The sequence below is a fragment of the Cylas formicarius genome, unplaced genomic scaffold, assembly GCF_029955315.1.
Source record: "Cylas formicarius isolate icCylForm1 unplaced genomic scaffold, icCylForm1.1 PGA_scaffold_1__22_contigs__length_36826433, whole genome shotgun sequence".
Lineage (NCBI taxonomy): Eukaryota > Metazoa > Arthropoda > Insecta > Coleoptera > Brentidae > Cylas > Cylas formicarius.
The window spans coordinates 22,305,268-22,324,834 of NW_026844264.1; the positions used below are offsets into that span (position 1 = coordinate 22,305,268).

Below are 19,567 nucleotides of genomic sequence, written 5' to 3' on the forward strand. Positions count from 1 at the left end.
AAAAATCTTAGTTCCAAAAATTTAACATTAAGGAAAATGTAGCCTGCCGTTAGTGTTTTCACACTGTTACAAAATCCGTTTTTTGTTATATTGAACACCCCGTACCTTATTATTAAAATTAAACATTTTCGGACCGCCTTGGCACGTCAGGTTTTTTCAAACACCCTGTATAATATATGGCTTTAATACTGAGTTCTATACTTAACATTAATTAACGTCGTGGAATGTTATGATTTGAATAAGTATTTGCACATAATATAAACATTTCCAGGCAGAATTTTATTTGAAGCAAAAAGTTGTTCTTCTCAGAATCAGTTATCAAAAGGTTGCATTTAAAATTTCAAGTTTTCATATAAATAACTTGTTAAACTTAAACACTTAAAATTAAATACCATTAAAAAATTTGAAGCCTATATTGTTTGCAACTTTGACTTTTGACATTTTGGAATATTTATAAAATGCATATTATTTACTTTAAAATTATGTAATTTCTAATGACAATTTTTTTAATAATATTCCTTTCTAATTATGTCAAATTAAAAATCTTCGAAACAGAAGACATTGTCATAATTTTTAACGAAAGTTTCGATACGACTAATTTAACAACACCAAAAATCACAGATAGACTATTATAAAGATCATGTCTGCTACAACCATACATGCGTTATGTAGATTTTCAGGAGGAAATGAAAAAGATTCAAAAATATATTGAGTGGTCCATTTAAAATACCTAAGCAAGTTGACACCTACATACGTTCTGTGTAGCGAGTTCGAAAAATTCAATTAATTAGTTGAGAATACATAAAATAAATACTCATCATCATCCCATATATTTACTAGGACAAATAGAGGTACAGACCTCATGAAGCAACTAAAATATTTGAGTAGGTCCATTCAACGTGCCCATTTTCAACCAATGGCCGCTCGTTTGGATTGTTCTAGTAAAAGTTCAATTTGTAGCTTGTTTTCTTACATTTCCTGTAATACTTGTACACTAAAACATATTATACAAACATTCTTCGCAAGCATTTAAGTGTACCAAAAAGTTTAGGGAATTCTGCTTAGTAATTTCTGTGTCTATTTTCCCGTTTGTTAAATGCAAAATATATATGAATCACTGTTTCTCTAATATTGCAACATTTGCAACATTTGCTGTAATTTCATAAAAGAACAATGTATTGAAAGCACAAATTACACAATGAAAACAACTATGGCACAGGGCACAGACTGTTCTGCGACAATAGTAATTACTTATCTCGGCGTTGCCAATTATGTTCGGATTTAAGAGATTAATGTACCAAGTCAGACAGTTGGGGGAGACGCATGCGCAAAAGATCCGTATCGTACCTGCGGCCCATCAATTTTTACCGTAGTTAAACCTAAAAATGAGAAGTCAACCTTAACAACTTATAAAGACCACCTAAGCGTATTATCAAATCTGAAAACTGACATACATACATGATAAAAGAGACACTTTATACTCACCAAATTTAGAAAAATGTTTAGTCAAGTATGGCGTTCTTTTCTTTATTCCACGTTTACCGCTCCAGTGGGGGACTAGATTTATATTCACAATAATATGACCCTACAATAATAACGTTGAATGGGAAAAAAAGGTCAAAAAACAAAATTTTCAAGGGGTTCAAGGTCAGCAATCGTTTACAAACTTTTTTAAAGAAATTTGAGTGTTCTGATTCGCCGGCCAATCAAACCCATAAAATCTGCGGCTTCTTAAGGAGACTACCAAATACCGCAGCAAATAGGAAACCTTCGAAGATTGAATACGACTGATGTAAGAAACGGTGAGGAAATAATTTTAAACAAAAAATATTGCAGCGGGATGAACAATCAATTTTAAATTAAGTTTCCGGTTATTCTTTCTTTCTATTTATACATTATGCTGGCGCTACAAAAACATGAAGATTTTGCAATTACTGACGAAAACCAGCGGAAAAAGACATTGAGAAGACTAAATAACTTTCAAGTAGATTTTGATTTAAAATTTTGCCAGCTTAATTTAGTAATATCATCTATATAATCTAAAACTAGAACGTACATACCCCGTGAGGGATATGTACTGGCGCTTTTGTTATTTTCATCCTAAATTTCGTCTATAACCGTAAAATACCATATATACTCTACACTTCTTTCAAATAACTCTTCGACAATTATTCATCTAACCGAGGTCGTATTTTTTTAATTTGCCGCCATAACGTTAATCATGTGACTAAAAACAACATGTACCTTCAAGGTATCGGATATGCAGGAGCAATCGCAAAGAAACAAATTCTCAGACAATATTACTATTGACGGTACTGAATTTTTAAGAAGTAAATTATCGTCATATATATTTGTCATTATAAGGAAAAACTAGTTTTTAGATCACCATAGCATTCTAAATGTTTATTATTCCCTCTTTTATATACACTTTTTTATTTTGTCGGGCAACTCGGGGAGTTCATTGAGGCTTTTCAGGTTTCAGAAACGGTGCATTCTTGCCATAGAAGGCGCTGGTTGTCCTCATCACTGCAAAGCATTTATTGTGGAACTACAAATCTTAACTTTAAGAATTCATAAGAATAAAGATAATTTTTAACATTCCAGTAATTAAAGCTATGATACAAGATCAACTGATAGGAGCTACTAAACATAGACTAGATAAGTCTAGAAAAAACTATTGTTAATGTTAACCGAAAAAAGTTTACAACTGTGATTTTGATAAGTTCAAGCACTCTAAAAGTGTGGTAGTTTTTTTTGTTGAAGTCTGTCTTATTATATTTCACATTAATATACAATCTACATGTTATTCCGATTGTGATTATGTTTATGTTTTGTACCTTGTACGTTTTTCACCTGCTACAAACTGTATCCCAATGAAGTGCAGTCAATATATCTAATCAGGAGAATTATGAGAGAATAATGATATGTAATTGCACCATCCTGATCCACAAAGTGGATCAAGCGCTGCTTAACTACTATGCTATAAAAAATAATAAATTAAAACTTAGGATGAATTTGGGCTACCTTTTCATTTGTTTTCCTTATTTGCTACCGAATTTTAGAGAAAAAAATGTATTCCTTACCTATGAAAATTATGTGTTTTTTGTGTAACTTATTACTAATTACTTGAACTGTTATGTTGAAGTTTTCTTTTGTTTTTAAGCTACTAACAACGAAATAGCTACCGAATCCTAAAATAAAAACAATTCCTATGTATCAAAAGAACGAAGTCGCCTGCAACAGCTTTAGCGATTTTAATATGCACCCTTCTAACCAATCCCGGCGTAAGCTTATAAAAGGGAATGTTCCGTGTGTTTGGGCTTTAAACCATTATTTTTTCATTAGGTTGTAGGAAGGCGAATTTAGGCAATCTGCGTACGGCCCATTTACTCTCATCGTCTCATCAGGCTGAAAATTTAATATCTTCTTCAGTTCACGCTATTGCCTTAATGTGTTTGTGTATTTTCCTGATTTCGCTTTTAACCGGCATTAAACTCTCGTAACTTGCGATTTTAATGGTGTTTTTCTTGAGTAACGGAAGCTTTTTTTTTAAGGAAATCGTCCAATATTGCTTTAATAAGCAAACATAACTATTGGCAAGATTAACGCATCTCGTTGGACAGAAAATATCATCACTTGAAAAAACACATACTAACCACCATAAATGTCAAATCATTTTCAACAAATTTCAATTATTAATAGTGATGGAGAGTGTAAATCAATATCCATTTAAAATTTTAAATCATAGATATTTAAAGTAAAATTTCTACAAATACAAAACGGTAAGTCGGTAGGTCAAATATATTTAGGAAATAGCTAGATCCTAGAAGCGTTCAATTGGTGACCATATAGCCAGTGAAACCGACAAGTAACAGGTAAAGATGTGCTAAATTTGTAATTAAACTAGACGTTATTTTAATTGCAAAGGCAGGTGAAAGATATTGTCACTGATCGGTTTATGATATGACTAAGATAACTTTTAATTAACTTTGCTAGGAAATAAACAACATATAAGGTAAGGGAAGAAATTAATTAGATTTGATTTTGGGTCTTTGCAAGTAGATCTAATTAAATATCTGGATGATTAGTAACTAACTTCAAATTATATATGTCTTCTCATTATTTTTAACTTCCAAAAAGAAACAATTCAAGTATAACCCCGTCAAGATCTATTTAGATTTTGTTAATAAATGAATTGCTTTCAACGTGAACAGACATCGCACTAAATTTAAAAAACCTTTCCCGATATTTTTATAAAAAGCTTGTCAGCTACCATCGCTGATAGGCATACGGTAAGAATTTTAATGGCGAATAAAGTGTATTCGCCGACGCTGTATACGCTTCCACACAAAACGCCTATACAATTGAAAATAAATTCAGATTATTAAGTCTGATTGCTTCCAGCGACTTTTGTGCTCAAACGGTTTCTTTCTCCGGTAAATCCTATGATTTAGGAACAATGTTACAAGATCACAAAGGGTGACAAACGATATAACCAATTAGGTGATGATTTAGTGTTTCTATACACACAGGGTAGGTAAGTCTATTTACGTGGGCACAACCATTCATTCATTTAGATCAGACTCAGCAATATTGGATTCTGGTTTTGCGTTTACCCATTGGCTTACCGGAAGCAATTGAACTTTAGTGGTTGAAACAATATAAACGTGAAAAATTTGCAAAAAAAAAAATGGCAAATGCTTACAAGCCATGTTGCAGTTGCAGTATTATTATTATATTTGCGCTGGTTCATAATAAATTATTATAGGTACTATCTCGGTTTTGAACGTATGAAAGATTCCGGATCAACTTTTTTGGATAGTCGCTCAGATATTTCCGACAAAACGCAATTTTAAACTTTTTCGAACATTTATAAGCTGTTTCACTCTACCAAAGTATTTAGATGTTTGGATTGGAATATGAAACAAGGCAGGCTATTGACAGCTACGGTAAGTACAAATTTAAAAGTTGGAAACTTTCCGACGGATTGAAGTGTATGTATTTAAAATAATCTGATTATGCCCAGAGGTTAAGGATATTTTGAACAGCTACTATTTATTATATTTACTTAAGTCCTTTAATGAAGAAATAACAATTATCCAAATAAAAAGTGTAAAACTACTAACCAACCAAAACAATCAGAAATTGTTAAGGTAGTTTTTTTTTAATGAAAAGGTAAAATTCGCCATGTTATTAGTTTGAGATATTATTTGCAGATTTTTTTTTTAAATATAAAAAAGTTAGTATTTCAGTTCAAAGTTCGAATTAAACAATATATGGAACGATCTTCGTGAATTCTGCTTTTATAGACATAAATAGGGTGGTGAGCTCGGTAATAGGTATGTCAGTGTAAGTAAATTATATAGATTCGATATAAAAAAGAAATTTCTAAATCTAACAAAAATTATCAAATAATATCGTCCTATGATTTTTATAAAGGAATTCTTTTTTTTTATAAAAATTCTAAAATTTAACTTTCTACACCTAGCTACGCTTGACCAAAAAAGTTTTTGAAAAATATTTAAAATTTTTAATGGCGAAAATATTAAATAATAATAAAAGCAAAAAACTGTCATGTTATTGGGACGATTTAGAAAAGGTACATAACAAAAATGATGAACAACATATACTTACTATATGGTGATATCTGGTAAAAAAAAAGTAAAAAACGTCTTGATTAAAAATTTTCGGAAATTGTTCCAGTTGTTCAGATGTTCGTATGTTTTTAATGGCAATGACTACCTAATTTATGATTAAGATCCACATATAATACACACGAAGAAAATCTATGTCAGTAAAAATTCCTTCCAATTATTAGTTACATATAGGCAAATCGCGTTGGCTCTAATCTCCATATCTGTCGCTGCAGATACTTCTTCCGTTTCGCTTATATCAATGAATATTGAAAATATCAAACAAATAAAACACACGTGTAAACTGTCAGATTTATATATTCACATTTTCGTTCCATCGACTAATAACTGTAACACACTGTACATTCGAAAATAAAACTTAAAATTATCATCATGATATAATTTATATACAGTAGCAGTGACATGGTTACAGGGCCCGCGTATCACAGCGATCGAATTTCAAAAACAACAACTCTCCCCAAGTGTGAATATAGCTTAGGACAACCCAAAACAATTAACAACGGAGTTGCCAAAGCGGCGAGAGAGCACGGGAGTTTGTTTGTCGAAAACCTGAGCGTCGGTGTTTGTATTTACAAACGCCCTTAAGTGTGTGTGATTGTATTTTATGTAAATTGGTAAATATTCAACTATTTGTAGAGAAAACACCGACTATCAATCAATCGCCGTATCAAATTTTGAAAAATAAACGACTAATCCAGCCTCGTTGGAAAATTCAGACTCGGATATAGGCTCGATCGGTTTTCTCTTTTCCCGATGAGCATTACCAAGCTAATTGTAAATGATAATAATAATATTATTAGTTTTAATGAAAATCCCTAATTGGATACTAGTACCCACTAGCATCGAGTCACAAGAAAGGCATTATTTTCCGATTTATAAGGAAACAAATACAACAGTTATACTAATCAAACTTTTGAAAAATTAATTGGAAATAGGTAATATAATATGTAATGTCTATTGTCATAATTCACTTTTCCAATAGATTGAAGCGTAAAAGCTCCCATTCAAAACATGATTTACCTAACGCCGAACTTTGTTGACGACTAAATTTTGAATATTTTAAACTTATAGGACCTTGACATAACGCAAAATATTTTTAACGCAGAAATATAAGCAACGGCAGTGTTCGACACAGCCAGTTTATTGACAACCTCTGACGCAAAACTTTATTCGCCAACGATTTCTTCGGAATTCAAATAGCCAAATTTGGAAAACGGTTGCAACATTAACACGCAAATTTTTTGAAGAAAAAATATTGCAGACGGGAAGGTTCCAACGGGCTGGAGGTCAACTTTTGCCATATTAATGTTTATTGGTAAGGTCTTTCTCCGCGCGTATTATAAACGATAAATATAACTCAATAAACACTATACAACTATGAATAAATATTTTGTGCAAAATGTACACACGTAAAAAATTCACTGGAATGCATGTCGATTTTTGCCGCGAAAACAAATAATGGAAAGTTGTACTCGCAGATTCTATTTACAAAGAAATTTGTAACCGGTCGTCTTGTTGATATCAGGAGTGGAAAGTACCCGGTAATATCTATATATCGATCCCGATTGCACAAAACAAAAAATTTTGAAGATCATTTCCCGATATATAAAACGTACTCCCAACATAAAATTTACGACAACATTTTCATACAAAAACTATTTACATTTATAGACCTAAACCATTTTCCATTCATGTAGAGTGTGCTTGGTGGTAAATTAGAGGCCTCGTATTGAAGAGGCGAAACTTAAAAAAAACTAATAATGCGGATATACGGGTTAAGGTCGGTAAGCCTGAGCCACAACACTTACGTGAATGAAAGAAGGCGAGGTCTTGTCCACCATCGTCATCATTATTTTGTTGAATACTGCAACGGTTTAAGGAACCGAATACTGATGATAAAAACGAAACTATATACAAGTTCATACGGGGTATTTACATCACACTTCAAATTGGCGACACGTCCAGTTCGGGTGCCGCGAACAGCGGCTCTCACATGTGAGCCAACGGCGCGAGGGGTCCCGGTCCCATTGGATCAGGAGATGAACTGTACTGGTGGTGTTGTATATGTTGCGAACCGTCGGTCGGCAGGTACATGCTTATCATTTGCCGAAGGTCCCCTTGCTGCTGCTGTTGTTGCCCGGTTACGTATTCCCGTTTAATACCGCCGGGCGTAGGCGTGTGCAAGCCGGAGCTTGGTGATACCGGTTCGGACTTTATACTAGAACCGGATGGGCTGTGCGACGAACTAGCCTGTTGCATCCCGTACGGCGAACCCTGAGGTACTGTGGTGGTGCCGTAGGCCCCATAGCTGCCGTTCATGTACGCCTGATGCTGCATCTGGCTCATGTCGTACCTTGCGTAGTTGGCGCCACCGTATTGTTGCTGATAAGCGCTAGGATCGTGCATCATGTAACCGTTGGGCATGTATCCGTTGGGCATCTGGTACATATCTCTCGCGCTCACTTGTTGAACGGCCGACGCGGCCGTCCTGCTGGTATCACCGGACGGTAAGAGACTCGACGCGCCCAATGGGTATTTGTCTTTTTTCAGCAGCGTTTTTGTTTTACGCCTCGGCCTGTACTTGTAATCGGGATGTTCTTTCATGTGCACGGCCCGTAACCGTTTCGCCTCGTCGATAAAAGGCCTCTTTTCGGTTTCACTCAACAGTTTCCACTCGGCACCTAACCGCTTCGAGATCTCCGAATTGTGCATTTTCGGATTCTCCTGCGCCATTTTCCGCCGCTGCCCGCGCGACCACACCATGAAAGCGTTCATCGGCCGCTTCACCCTTTCCATATTCTGAGCCTTCGACGTGTTGTTATTATTGTTCGACTGAATATGGGGCGTCGTGGGCTGTTGGTGGTTCTGCTGCTGGTGCTGATGATGCAGTTGGGGACCCTGCGGCTGATGATGGATTTGGTGTGGATGCTGCGCCAATTGATGCATGGGACTTTGACCCAGGGCACTCAACGACCCGTAACTTTGCAAACCGTGGTGAGGCGGCATCGTGGCATGTAAACTGCCTCCTTTAAGGTCCGTCTCCATGGTCAACATCTCTTCCGACGGCGCGTACAGCTTGATGGATTCACTTTGTACACCTCAACACACTATATTCACTCGCACCTTCGCGATGTCCGGTGTTACACTGTGTTGTGGCACCGAGGGAACCGTCCCCGTCTATTCTTCCCAGAGCCCCCACCATACGCGTTGATTGACAGCAACGCCTGCCATGTTTCCGGTCGACCAATAGGGCGCAGACTCGCTGGCTAGCGCCGCCTCGACCTTCCCCACCGATTCGAGTGCGCGCGTCTTCCAGTTTACTAATTACTTGGCCGATTACTAATTACACCTAGCGGGTATTTTTACGGCACGTCGTCGTACGAAGCAATAATAATTAATTAATATAAGCGCATCATTTCGTGCTCAAAAATCTCTAATTAATGAGATACCGCCGGTTGGTACAGCGAAATATTCTCAGCGAGCTGTAGGCAAATAAATTAGGCAACGGCGAGGCGAATAAAAAAAATATGTGGGCTTACAGTTACGTTGGGTAATATAGGTGACGAGCCATTGACAAATCGATAGCGTCACAATGGGATTGTTTGGTAAACAGTCGTGCCGATGGCATTAACAAAAATGGTTTGCGAGCTTTTCGGGCTGCTCTTAAAATTATCGCATAGGTGTTTACTGTCGCGCTAATTATCAATCAATAATTCGGATCCGGAACTCCTTGATTGGAAACTGATCCCCGGTCAAATTTAATGCATTTGGTCAGACTGGTTTCTGGCGCAAAAATTATAATTATAATATGATTTCCACACACATAACTCCTTTCTGAGTGAAGATTTAATGGGATCTAAACTTATTCTGAGAAAATACTCCCCTGAAAAATGGAGCATGCGGCGCAGCGGTCAGAGCATCGGTTAAAAACAAAACTTTAAATACCGCGCATGCGTATGTCTAATGGACCTTCTCAAATTTTTTTCATAGTTGCTTCATAAGTTCCTGTGTTATCAGTATAGGCAGTACTTAAACTAGGTTTAGTCGGGGACGTCACTGGAATTAAGAATTTTACCAAATAGGAATTAAGATGCGGATCAAATATTCATTACTTCAGGAATTTAGAACACCAATTTACATGAACGTCATCAATAAATTCCCATTGTAAGTAGCAAAATCGTCATCATATTGGAGGTAACAATATACAGGGTTATTCACGGTGATTATCCTATTAAACGTTTATGGAGAATGTCTTACGGTAAAAACCCTAAATGTAGGCTACTTATGTAAGCGAATATGAGCTACTTATGTAAAATATTTCTGGTCCTGCGATGTGGCCAGATATAGTAGTACCGTATATCAACTTTCGTTTTTTAAATGTAACACCCTTGTATATTATTACATTTTTAGATTCTGCGAAATATTCTGGAAATTTTTTATGTAACATATACTATAACTATCTTGAACATTTTCGGATATAAAAAATACTTTTTAAGGATTTTTTTTGCAACCCGTACAGCTAAACATTTGAGTTTTCGATTGCGGTCCGCTGTTAAACTGCTTTATCATAATATAGTACGAGAATTAAATTATTGCGTACAGAGCGTTCATAAGATAAAGTCCCATTGGCAAGATATAAAAATTCATGTTACGCATGAATTTTAAAATGGAACACCCCATATTTTACATTGGCACGTAAATGAGAAGTTAATTTGTCATCTAAAAGTACCAAATTATGGTATGTTTATTTTCACTGATTTGATAGTTAAAAGTTGCGTTTCATTGAGTAAGCAAGATGGCACAATGATGCAAACGCAGATATTTTGAATTTGTTTTACATTTATGGTGAGTGTCAAAGAATTGTTTCAAGAAGATTTAATGAACAATATCCGCATATGCCACCTATGTATAAAAAGTTTAAAAAGATTGAACAAATTTTCAAAACCTACCAGGAAGGGAACTTCCAAAACCTATTACAAACTCGGAAGCAAGTGAAATCAATGTTTTAGCATATTTTTATGCATTTAAAAATGCGTGTATTCGGAGCGTTAAAGATTATTTAGCATATCTTCAACAGATGCTGAAGAAACATAATATGGTTAGAATACAAGAAGATATAGATTTTGTGAAAAGAATACTTGGGACCGACGAGCCAAAATTTTCACTGAAGGAATAATCATTTTTGGTGATCAGAAAATCCAAAATTTGTACGAGAAAGGCAATTCCAACATACATTTAGTGTCAACGTGGTTTGTTTGATGATGGACAATAAAATAGATTTTTGTATCTACAACGAGAATTTCAACGAAAAGTACCTGGATATTTTAAGAACTGTAGTTACAGATTTTTTAGACAATTTGCTTTTAGCGTTACATCGCAGATGTTGGTGCCATCTTGATTGAGCTCCGGATCATTGCACAAATAGGGCAAGTCAAGAACTTACAATAATGATTGAAAACGATGCGTAAAGCGTCTAGGTATATGGAATTGGCCACTGCGTTCGCTAGATATTACACCAGCTTACCTTTGGGGTGCTGTTAAAGAAAGAGTTTATAAAACTCCAGTTGGAACAATAGAAGATTTGAAGAATTTCAAAGGACACAGTTTCCAATGTTATGAAGTCAATCCATGGATGTCTTAGAGCAAATGGAGGTCAATATCTAGCTGTATGTAATTAAATACTGTTTTGTGTATTACAGTTTCTACCAATATTAAAATTTTGTTGGCTTCCAGTTTCATGGTGACAATTACTCATTTGAACAGACTAATAACGGAAGATTTGTCAAAGACAAATTTGTTTACAAAAAAGGTCACCATGGCCGACCAGAGCCTGCTACCCAGTGATTACTGTAATTCGCTCTATTTGCAATATTTCGGTTTTTTGCTTATTACTTGAAACCCAATGAAAATAGATACACCATGGTTCGATTAATTGCTCATTTAAGTGCCATCGTTCCATGAACGACCTGTACGCGATAAGTTAATTCTAATACTTTACGATAAAGCAATTTAATAGGGAACCGCAACCAGAAATTCACGGGTTGCGAAAAAAATTATTATTTTATATCGGGTTGTTTGTTTGCAAATTTCTTAAAAATTATTTTTTATCTTTACACATTTTTACAGCGACTCGTTTACTCGTTAAACAACAACATCACTCCATTTGAATTTTTGGCACCTTTTAGCGATGCAACTAATAACATCATAATGTTTATAACAGACATATGCAACATATGCAAATTTCATTGACTTTGACAAATTTCATTAACTTTCCTGTAACAAAGTTCGGCGGTAGTTGTTAAATTTTGTTAATGTTCCAAAGTTGTTTTTTTTCTTATCCTTTTTTGTGACTGACTTCACTTAGTATACTAAATCGGTATGCCGAACTACTCCATTACTCATAAAACAGTCCTTTATTAATAACATACCACTTTTTAAATTAAATTTTATACATGTTAATGTTAAAATAAATGTCCAAAATATGTCTCAAATTGGATTTTGGAAACCTCTTATATTCAATGGATTCATATACCTAGTGTTTAGGTAGGTAGGTAATGAATATATTCAAATGGTATTTTCAAAATTTTATTATTAACGTCAATGAATAGTTTAATAGTAATACCTATAGATAAAAAATCACACGATGTAAATAAATTAAAGTAAAAGTCATTATAACAATTTTTGAGATCGAACATTTTCGCACAAAACTATATCCTTCAGTGTTTATGATATTGCTTTGTTTTTCTTGTTTTTTAAAGTCAACCTCTACACATGTGAAATTGATATTTTGAATTTCAATATTCTTTCAGATTAATATATTATTGCTTAACTTGACTTTTTTGAACTTGGTAGTTTGCATTTTATGTTACATTTTAAGTTTATGTCTGACTTGAGTAGCTTCTCGGTGATAAATTAAATTCAAAACACTCCTATCATTATAAACTGTTTATAAATTAAAATAGGTTTTTTTGCGTTGGCTATGAAATATCCCACGGCTGGAAGATCGAGGTGTAGTGGGGAACGGAATAATCCTAGAAATTTCATTAAAAGTTGTTGAAGTAAATCGACCAAGAGACAATTCTGAAAATTATCTTCGAGTTTCTGAAACAGGCAACAGGGGCGTAATTGCCACTTTGATTTTTAAATCACGTGTTAAGCAATTTTTTTTTATAATAATAAGAGTTCGAATGAGTACTGAGATTAATCTCTAAAAAAAATCAAAAATGAACTTAGATATCACGTTTGTATTCAACGCTGTCAAAATTGTAAATATAATTTTTCAAATGACCTCTTTCTTTCCAAAAGGAATGCATTTTTTGCCTAATCTGTCTTTAGGTACTGAGATTTCTTGAAATATTCGTTTATTGTGTTTTATTCTTTTATTGGGTGACCGAACTGACAAAAAATTAGTATAAAGTTATTCTTTGTTTATATGTTGTCCCATAAAAGTTTGCCTACCTATCAGGAAACTCTGTTAATGCTTATGAGAATAATGTTCAGGTCGATAGTATTTATATAGACTTTTCGACGGTCTTTGATAAGGTCTACTATAAATTACATATGAATAAGTTAAATATGTTGGGGTTTGCAAGTCATATTTTAAACTGCATACGAGCTCTCGACCTATGCGAAGACAAAAAGTTAAAATCACCAATCTAATATCAAGCGACATCGACGTTGCAACCGGTGTACCCCATGTGCCTTCATGTTGGGATTTGCTGATGATTTTAAGGACATATTTAAATATTATTAAATGCATTTTACACTGACATTTTTTCACGAAAACTTCCATTAATAATTGTACTTATGAAATAAATTTGTTTTTAAATGAATTTGTAGTTTTACTATTTACATATCTTGTGCGTCGGTTGTTAACAAATAGAATGCGATGACATTTCGCCAATCGTCATGTTGGCTTCATCAGAGCTTAACTGAAACTTATTATTTTATATTAGATCCAAACGATATTCTAGTTACTTTCGACCTCCCTCTTTACTAAAGTCCTGAAACATTCAACATTATTTCAGATATATATAAATCCGGAAATCTGCAACCAAACCTTATCATAAAATTTATGAGCAAATATCGGGGACAGCTATGAGCCCTCCATTATCATCTTTCATCTCAAATATATTTATGGAAAGTTTTGAGAAGAACGCTCTTGACATCTTCAATCTAAAACCAGAATTGTGGGAACGCTATGTTGATAATACCGTTGTTATGTAGCCTCATTTTCAAGAATTCATCTTAGATTTTCTTAGCCATTTTGACTAAACACCCTAACATACGTTTTACAATTGAATTAACTACTAATAAAAAAATCCCATTTTTAAATATTCATATTCAATTGAGACTCAGATCATGAGTCATTCTGATTACAGAGCACCTACGCACACTGACCGATATATGCTATATCTTTCTTGTTTGCAGAACTGCAAAACTATCTCAACCCTGCTTTTCTCTCTAATAATTTCTACATTAGATATATTAAGCGTTCCATCACAAAATATTCTTCACCACAATCTTGCAAAGAAAGTGAGTCTGAAAGCAACATCACACTTGCCACTATCTTCTTTCCTTCTTTCAAAACATCACTGACCACATATCAAAAGTTCTTAAGAAATATAATGTTAAAACCAGATTCTCGAGGTGTGTTCAAAAAGTAAGGTGGCTTTTAAGTCTTATCAAAAAGTATTTATTTATTTAGGAAAATTAATGTTCTCCACTTCAAACTAATCCCTCACAGATATAATAATACACTTGTGAAAACGTTTTTTTCAATCCTCGAAGCACTTCTGGTAAGCACTTTCTGGTATAGCCTTGAGTTATTCCAGCGATTTCTTCTTTATCTACTCAATCGTTCTATACCTCCTTCCAGGAAAAAGTCGCAGGGGGTCATATCCGATGAATATGGTAGCTGAGGCATGATTGTGGTTATATTTTTTGCCGAAAATTTAGCAACGAGGTTTAGTTAGCCGGATGTTTTCTTCGTTTTGTTTCTATCGAACGGCGCATAACTTCAAGGTTGTATTGAATATACAACCTGGTGTTAAGAATTCTTGATGTACTACGCAACCATAATCACTTAACACTTGACGTGCTTTTTTCGGTCTTATCGATTCTGGGTTCTTTCATTGTGACAACAGAGCTTTGGTTTCGACGTCATAACCATATATCCATAATTCGTCGCCTGTTTTGATCTTTTTGAGCATATCAGGATCATCCATCATTGACCTCGTTTAATAACTCTTGAGCGACGCTCCTTCAACGGTGCTATTTAAGCAGCAAATTTAAGCAGATTTGGAACAAATTTTGCTGCCACGCGTTTCATGAACAAAACTTCGGAAAAAACTGCATGGCACTAGCTAAGAGAGATGCCGACGTCTTCAGCCACTTGTTGAATAGTGATTCCATGATTTTTCAACGCCATATGTATCATTACTGCAACGCTTTCATCAGTTATTGACTTGCTGGGGCGTCCGGAGCGAAGTTCGTCATCGGCGTCTTCTCGGCCATCTTGGAACAGCTTGTGTCACTTATTTTTTTTTGCTCAAAGCAGATTTACCATATGCTGTTGTCAACAGTTCAAATGTTTTAAAACACTGTATTCCATTGTTTACACAAAATTGTATACAAATGCTAAGTTCCATTTTTTTTTATAGCAGAAAATCGCTGAGCACACAAATCACGTATAACTCTACTGTCTCACAAGAAAAAGTAAAGGTCCAAACTGGCTAAAACTGTGAACATATGTTAGGGACATGTGCACCAGCATAACAAAAAAAATATGGAAGATCGAAGGTACGTAGCTTGTCAATTACAAAAGTTACCTTACTTTTTAACCACAACTCGTACCTACCACTTGTACAAAAACATATTCGATCAGCCAAAAACACAATTCATTCCTAAATTAACGGTACTTTTCTAAACTTCATAGGCAGTTCAAAACTGTCCAACGATGATTGTCCCAGCCTAAAATATGTATAAAATATAACCCAACAAGTTTGATAAACATAGTTTTATTCATGAGCGGAATACAGCGGAGCGAGTGCTTAATACAGGAATGACCGAAAACTTACTTAATGTTTCCCCGATCTATAGCTTTGAGTAAATTTTTGTGAGACAGCAAGAATACATTCATTGAGTGATGTGTGACGTGAATTAGACAACAGATTTGAGAAATCTAAACTAAAAAAAGTAAGTGAGCAATAATTGTTGATAACAATCGACAAAATCGCACAGAACGCACTCCTCAAGGCCATAAAATTTAGGCAAATAGATAAATTATAGATACAGTTACTCTTTCTCGTTAATTTATAATGTGTGATTGATGGCTCCACAGGTTCTCCGCTCTGATGCTAAAAACATTGCCTAAATTTTGACTAGAGCTGACCTCATTTTCATGTGCACGTCGAGAAATTGTCAACTGCATGACGCCTTGTATATTTAACTACAAAAGAGTAATTTCTTAAGCACTGCGAAACTTTTATTGCGGTGGATACGCCTACTTATTATTTGTCGAGCTGTCAAATGGGTGCGCTCACGTGAACGACGGCTCGCGCACGCTTCACGGCCGTTTGAGCAAGAAAATTCGCTAACATTACACGAGCTGTAGTGTCATTTAGTTGCGGTTTTCAGTTAACTCGGCTTAATACGATTTCCGAGGGACATTAATAAAGTCACACAGACAGTTGATTGCGGGTAGCGTCGCAATTCATACACTGTGATTCAATAGGCCTGAATAAAAGTAAATTAATTTTAATATGTGTAGGTAGATAGATAAATTTCTTTTGGGAAACAAAGATATCGCGGATTCCAAAGTTTGATATGCACCTTATTCGTTAGTAGACAACAACAAAAAAGAACAAGAAAAATTGTGAATCTCAATAATTTATCAGCATCTGATACGCTGGGTTAATATCCCTCTGCTAGAACATACCTAAAAATATGTAAACATGCATTATTCTCTGGTAGGGCATGCCTATCGTTAGGTATGTTTTCGCACAGAACAGAACACCATCAATACAGGTTTCTATACCTACACTACTACACTCAATTTGGCCGATAGAACCGAACGATAAACCGTTTTTACGACATAATTCGGTATTTAACTGTGTCGCAAGCGTACCTCGCTTGGATTTCTCTTTGTAACGCTCAATAAATAGCAGTTCTACAATGACGTTCCAGAAGTGTATTTGTGTAAAGTTTCATCGGTGAGATTCCTTAATTATTATTAGTCAATGCAGTGAAAAATACATTCTCACTTTAAACTGTTTATTATAAATATAGATGAAGGAGTAAATTTGGCCATAAAACAATGTTAGAATATTTATAAAAAAAAAGTTATTCCACATCAAAATAATAACTATCGTCACTGGACTCGTCCCCCACTTTAAGAATTAGCACTAGTGGACATTTTCTTCTTCGATAACATGATCTACACATTTTTTTTAACTAGAAACAAATATTTTTCCTACTTCACTTCTAATTAATTCTATTGCCCCATAACTAAATTTCGGCGAGGTGTTGTTTCTTGTTAAACTGGATTTCAGCTGTCCCCATATCAGTTCCATCGCATATAATTACAGTGATATGCTGGAAGACGGATAACTTTCAATCCCCGCTCCAACTTATCCACATTATCAAATGTTCCTGTCTTAAGAACTTCCAATTACTGTTTCTTTGTTTCGTAATTTTCAAAATACATATCATTTTCAAGCAAAAAAATTTGTAAGACTTCTTTACTCGATGATGAATTCGGTATTTTTTACAGAATGGTAGCTGGCGTGCTGTCATGCTTCTTTGACATCTTTTCCAGAAGGCAACAAAGCGTTATTTACCCAACCAGCTTCAGAGCCCGCATGTAGTATGATAATTCGTTTGCCCCGCGAAACTAGCAAATCCAACGAACATTTCCTGCTGTTACCATCAGTCTATCCTTTCTTGACGGTATCGTGGCTATCAAACCAGGTCTCATCTAAACATATGTTGGCTACGTTTTTAGCACGAATTTCTTGGATTTCTCTCAAATATCTTGTCCTCCACTCCGAAATTCTTCTTGATTCCATCAAAATTTGTCTTTTATTGATGGTTTTGTAATAAAAACCAATTCTTCATATAAATGCACGCAAAGTCTCTTGGCGACAGTCACACTGCGCAACTCTTCATGTAAAGTTTTAATTGTTCAAATAATATTCTTCTGATGCGCATCATATATCAACCGTCTCACTAATCCGACATGGTGATTATCAAGTAGACTTTTTGGGACCCCACGATCTTTCAGCGTTTTTCTTTCTGTTGTTAAGTTGGTAATTAGTAATAACAAACACAAGACGGAATAGAAATAATTCCAATTCAACAAGCGAACGGATGATATCCCGGAATATTTTTTCAACATCATATCATCCATTCGCTTGTTGAATTGGAATTATATATATATATATATATATATATATATATATATATATATATATATATATATATATATATATATATATATATATATATTTACATCGTAACATCGTTCGGAGAACTTTACTATCATAATTTTCACCTTATTTTTATCATAAGTATGCCCATTTAGTGAATCTTATATATTGATAGCGATTGGAAAATCGACAACAGAAATCTCGGACAATGTTGCTTTCGCCTAAATTTTATGCGGTGCTCGTCCGCATTCAGGGTTGACATAGTGCTTTGGCAAACAAAAAAAATCGAGATTTAAATAATATTTAAAACAACCCCGTTATGTTTTCATACAGAGTACGGAATAGTTTGCAATATTTAAATGTCGGTTTTCATAACTAATTTTCGTAACGCCTTATTTGAGGCACACTATACGGGGTGTTTCAAAAACGCGGCTGGAAATTCGTCAACTAACAGAAAAAAACTCAAAATAAAAGTAGGTCAGAAAATGCTTAGTTTTAAGATACTGGGAGAACAAATTTATTTTAGCTTTCGGTAAGTTCAAATAGTAGATAGATTAAATTCTTAGTGGTGAAGAGTTTTGGAGAAATAAAAAGAAAATAATTAAAATTTAGAAAACTGCACCATAGTAGACAGCAAAGGTTTAATAAAAAATAATCGGAAGAAGGCAGAAGGTAATAGAATGCAGGGTTATTTGAGATAACAACCTCTCTAGGTAGATATAAGAAAGGATTAAAAAAAGAATCAGAAGAAGAAAGTAAATGTAAAGTAGAAATATAATAAAATGCAGGGATTGCTATTTGGGATAACAAAGTAATCTTGCGTATTCCAAAAACGCCAACCTGCCATGGACCATCAATAGTCTGACATATGATTTAATTTTTGCATACAAGTTAAACATTTAACATAAAAAAATTTCCGCCATTTAACTTAACACAAACATTGAGTTTGGGTTTACTTTGTGCTTTAAATTCAATAGAAAAACTTACTCGCTAACTAATTAAACACAATTTCTTACCAAGCAGTGTAATATAATTTATCGTTACCTAATATAAAGTTGACTTCTCCACCATTTTTAAACAAAATTTACTTTATTCAAATACAATACTTGCGAAGCATACCCATACATAAAAGACGTGTAACTCTCGGTATCCAACGTGTGTGTGTGTGCGTGCTCGAACATGCACATTCCACATATTAAGATGGATGGATGTTAAAAATTAAAATTCGTTTTAACTTTTCGTTCGTCCGGCCTAATGGCCGATGATAGATCTGTAATGGTAGGTAGGTAACGCTCCGCAGCAGACTGTTTGGCGACTGGACAAAGGATGGGAAATTTATGGCTTTTTGGGTATGATGCCCTCCCGTCTTTGGTCGTAACGTGTTCTATAAACTAATAAAAATGAATGGAACGGATTCCTGGGCGCAATAAATTTAGAAGAGGGTGTTCTAGGAACGGCAGAACCAAATTCGCCCAGGTAATACAA

The 19,567-nt window shown here is 34.7% G+C and overlaps 1 protein-coding gene across 1 annotated transcript in view; it reads right to left on the bottom strand.

The window, feature by feature from the left end:
• Positions 1–8,786, bottom strand: part of LOC132697240 (transcription factor Sox-2) — a 58,043-nt gene extending 49,257 nt beyond the window's left edge. The window contains exon 1 of the mRNA XM_060662578.1: positions 7,463–8,786. Within this exon, the coding sequence (XP_060518561.1) occupies positions 7,644–8,708 (1,065 nt within the window). The 5' untranslated portion in view covers positions 8,709–8,786 and the 3' untranslated portion in view covers positions 7,463–7,643. The remainder of the gene's footprint in view (positions 1–7,462) is intronic.
• Positions 8,787–19,567: the final 10,781 nt, after the last annotated feature.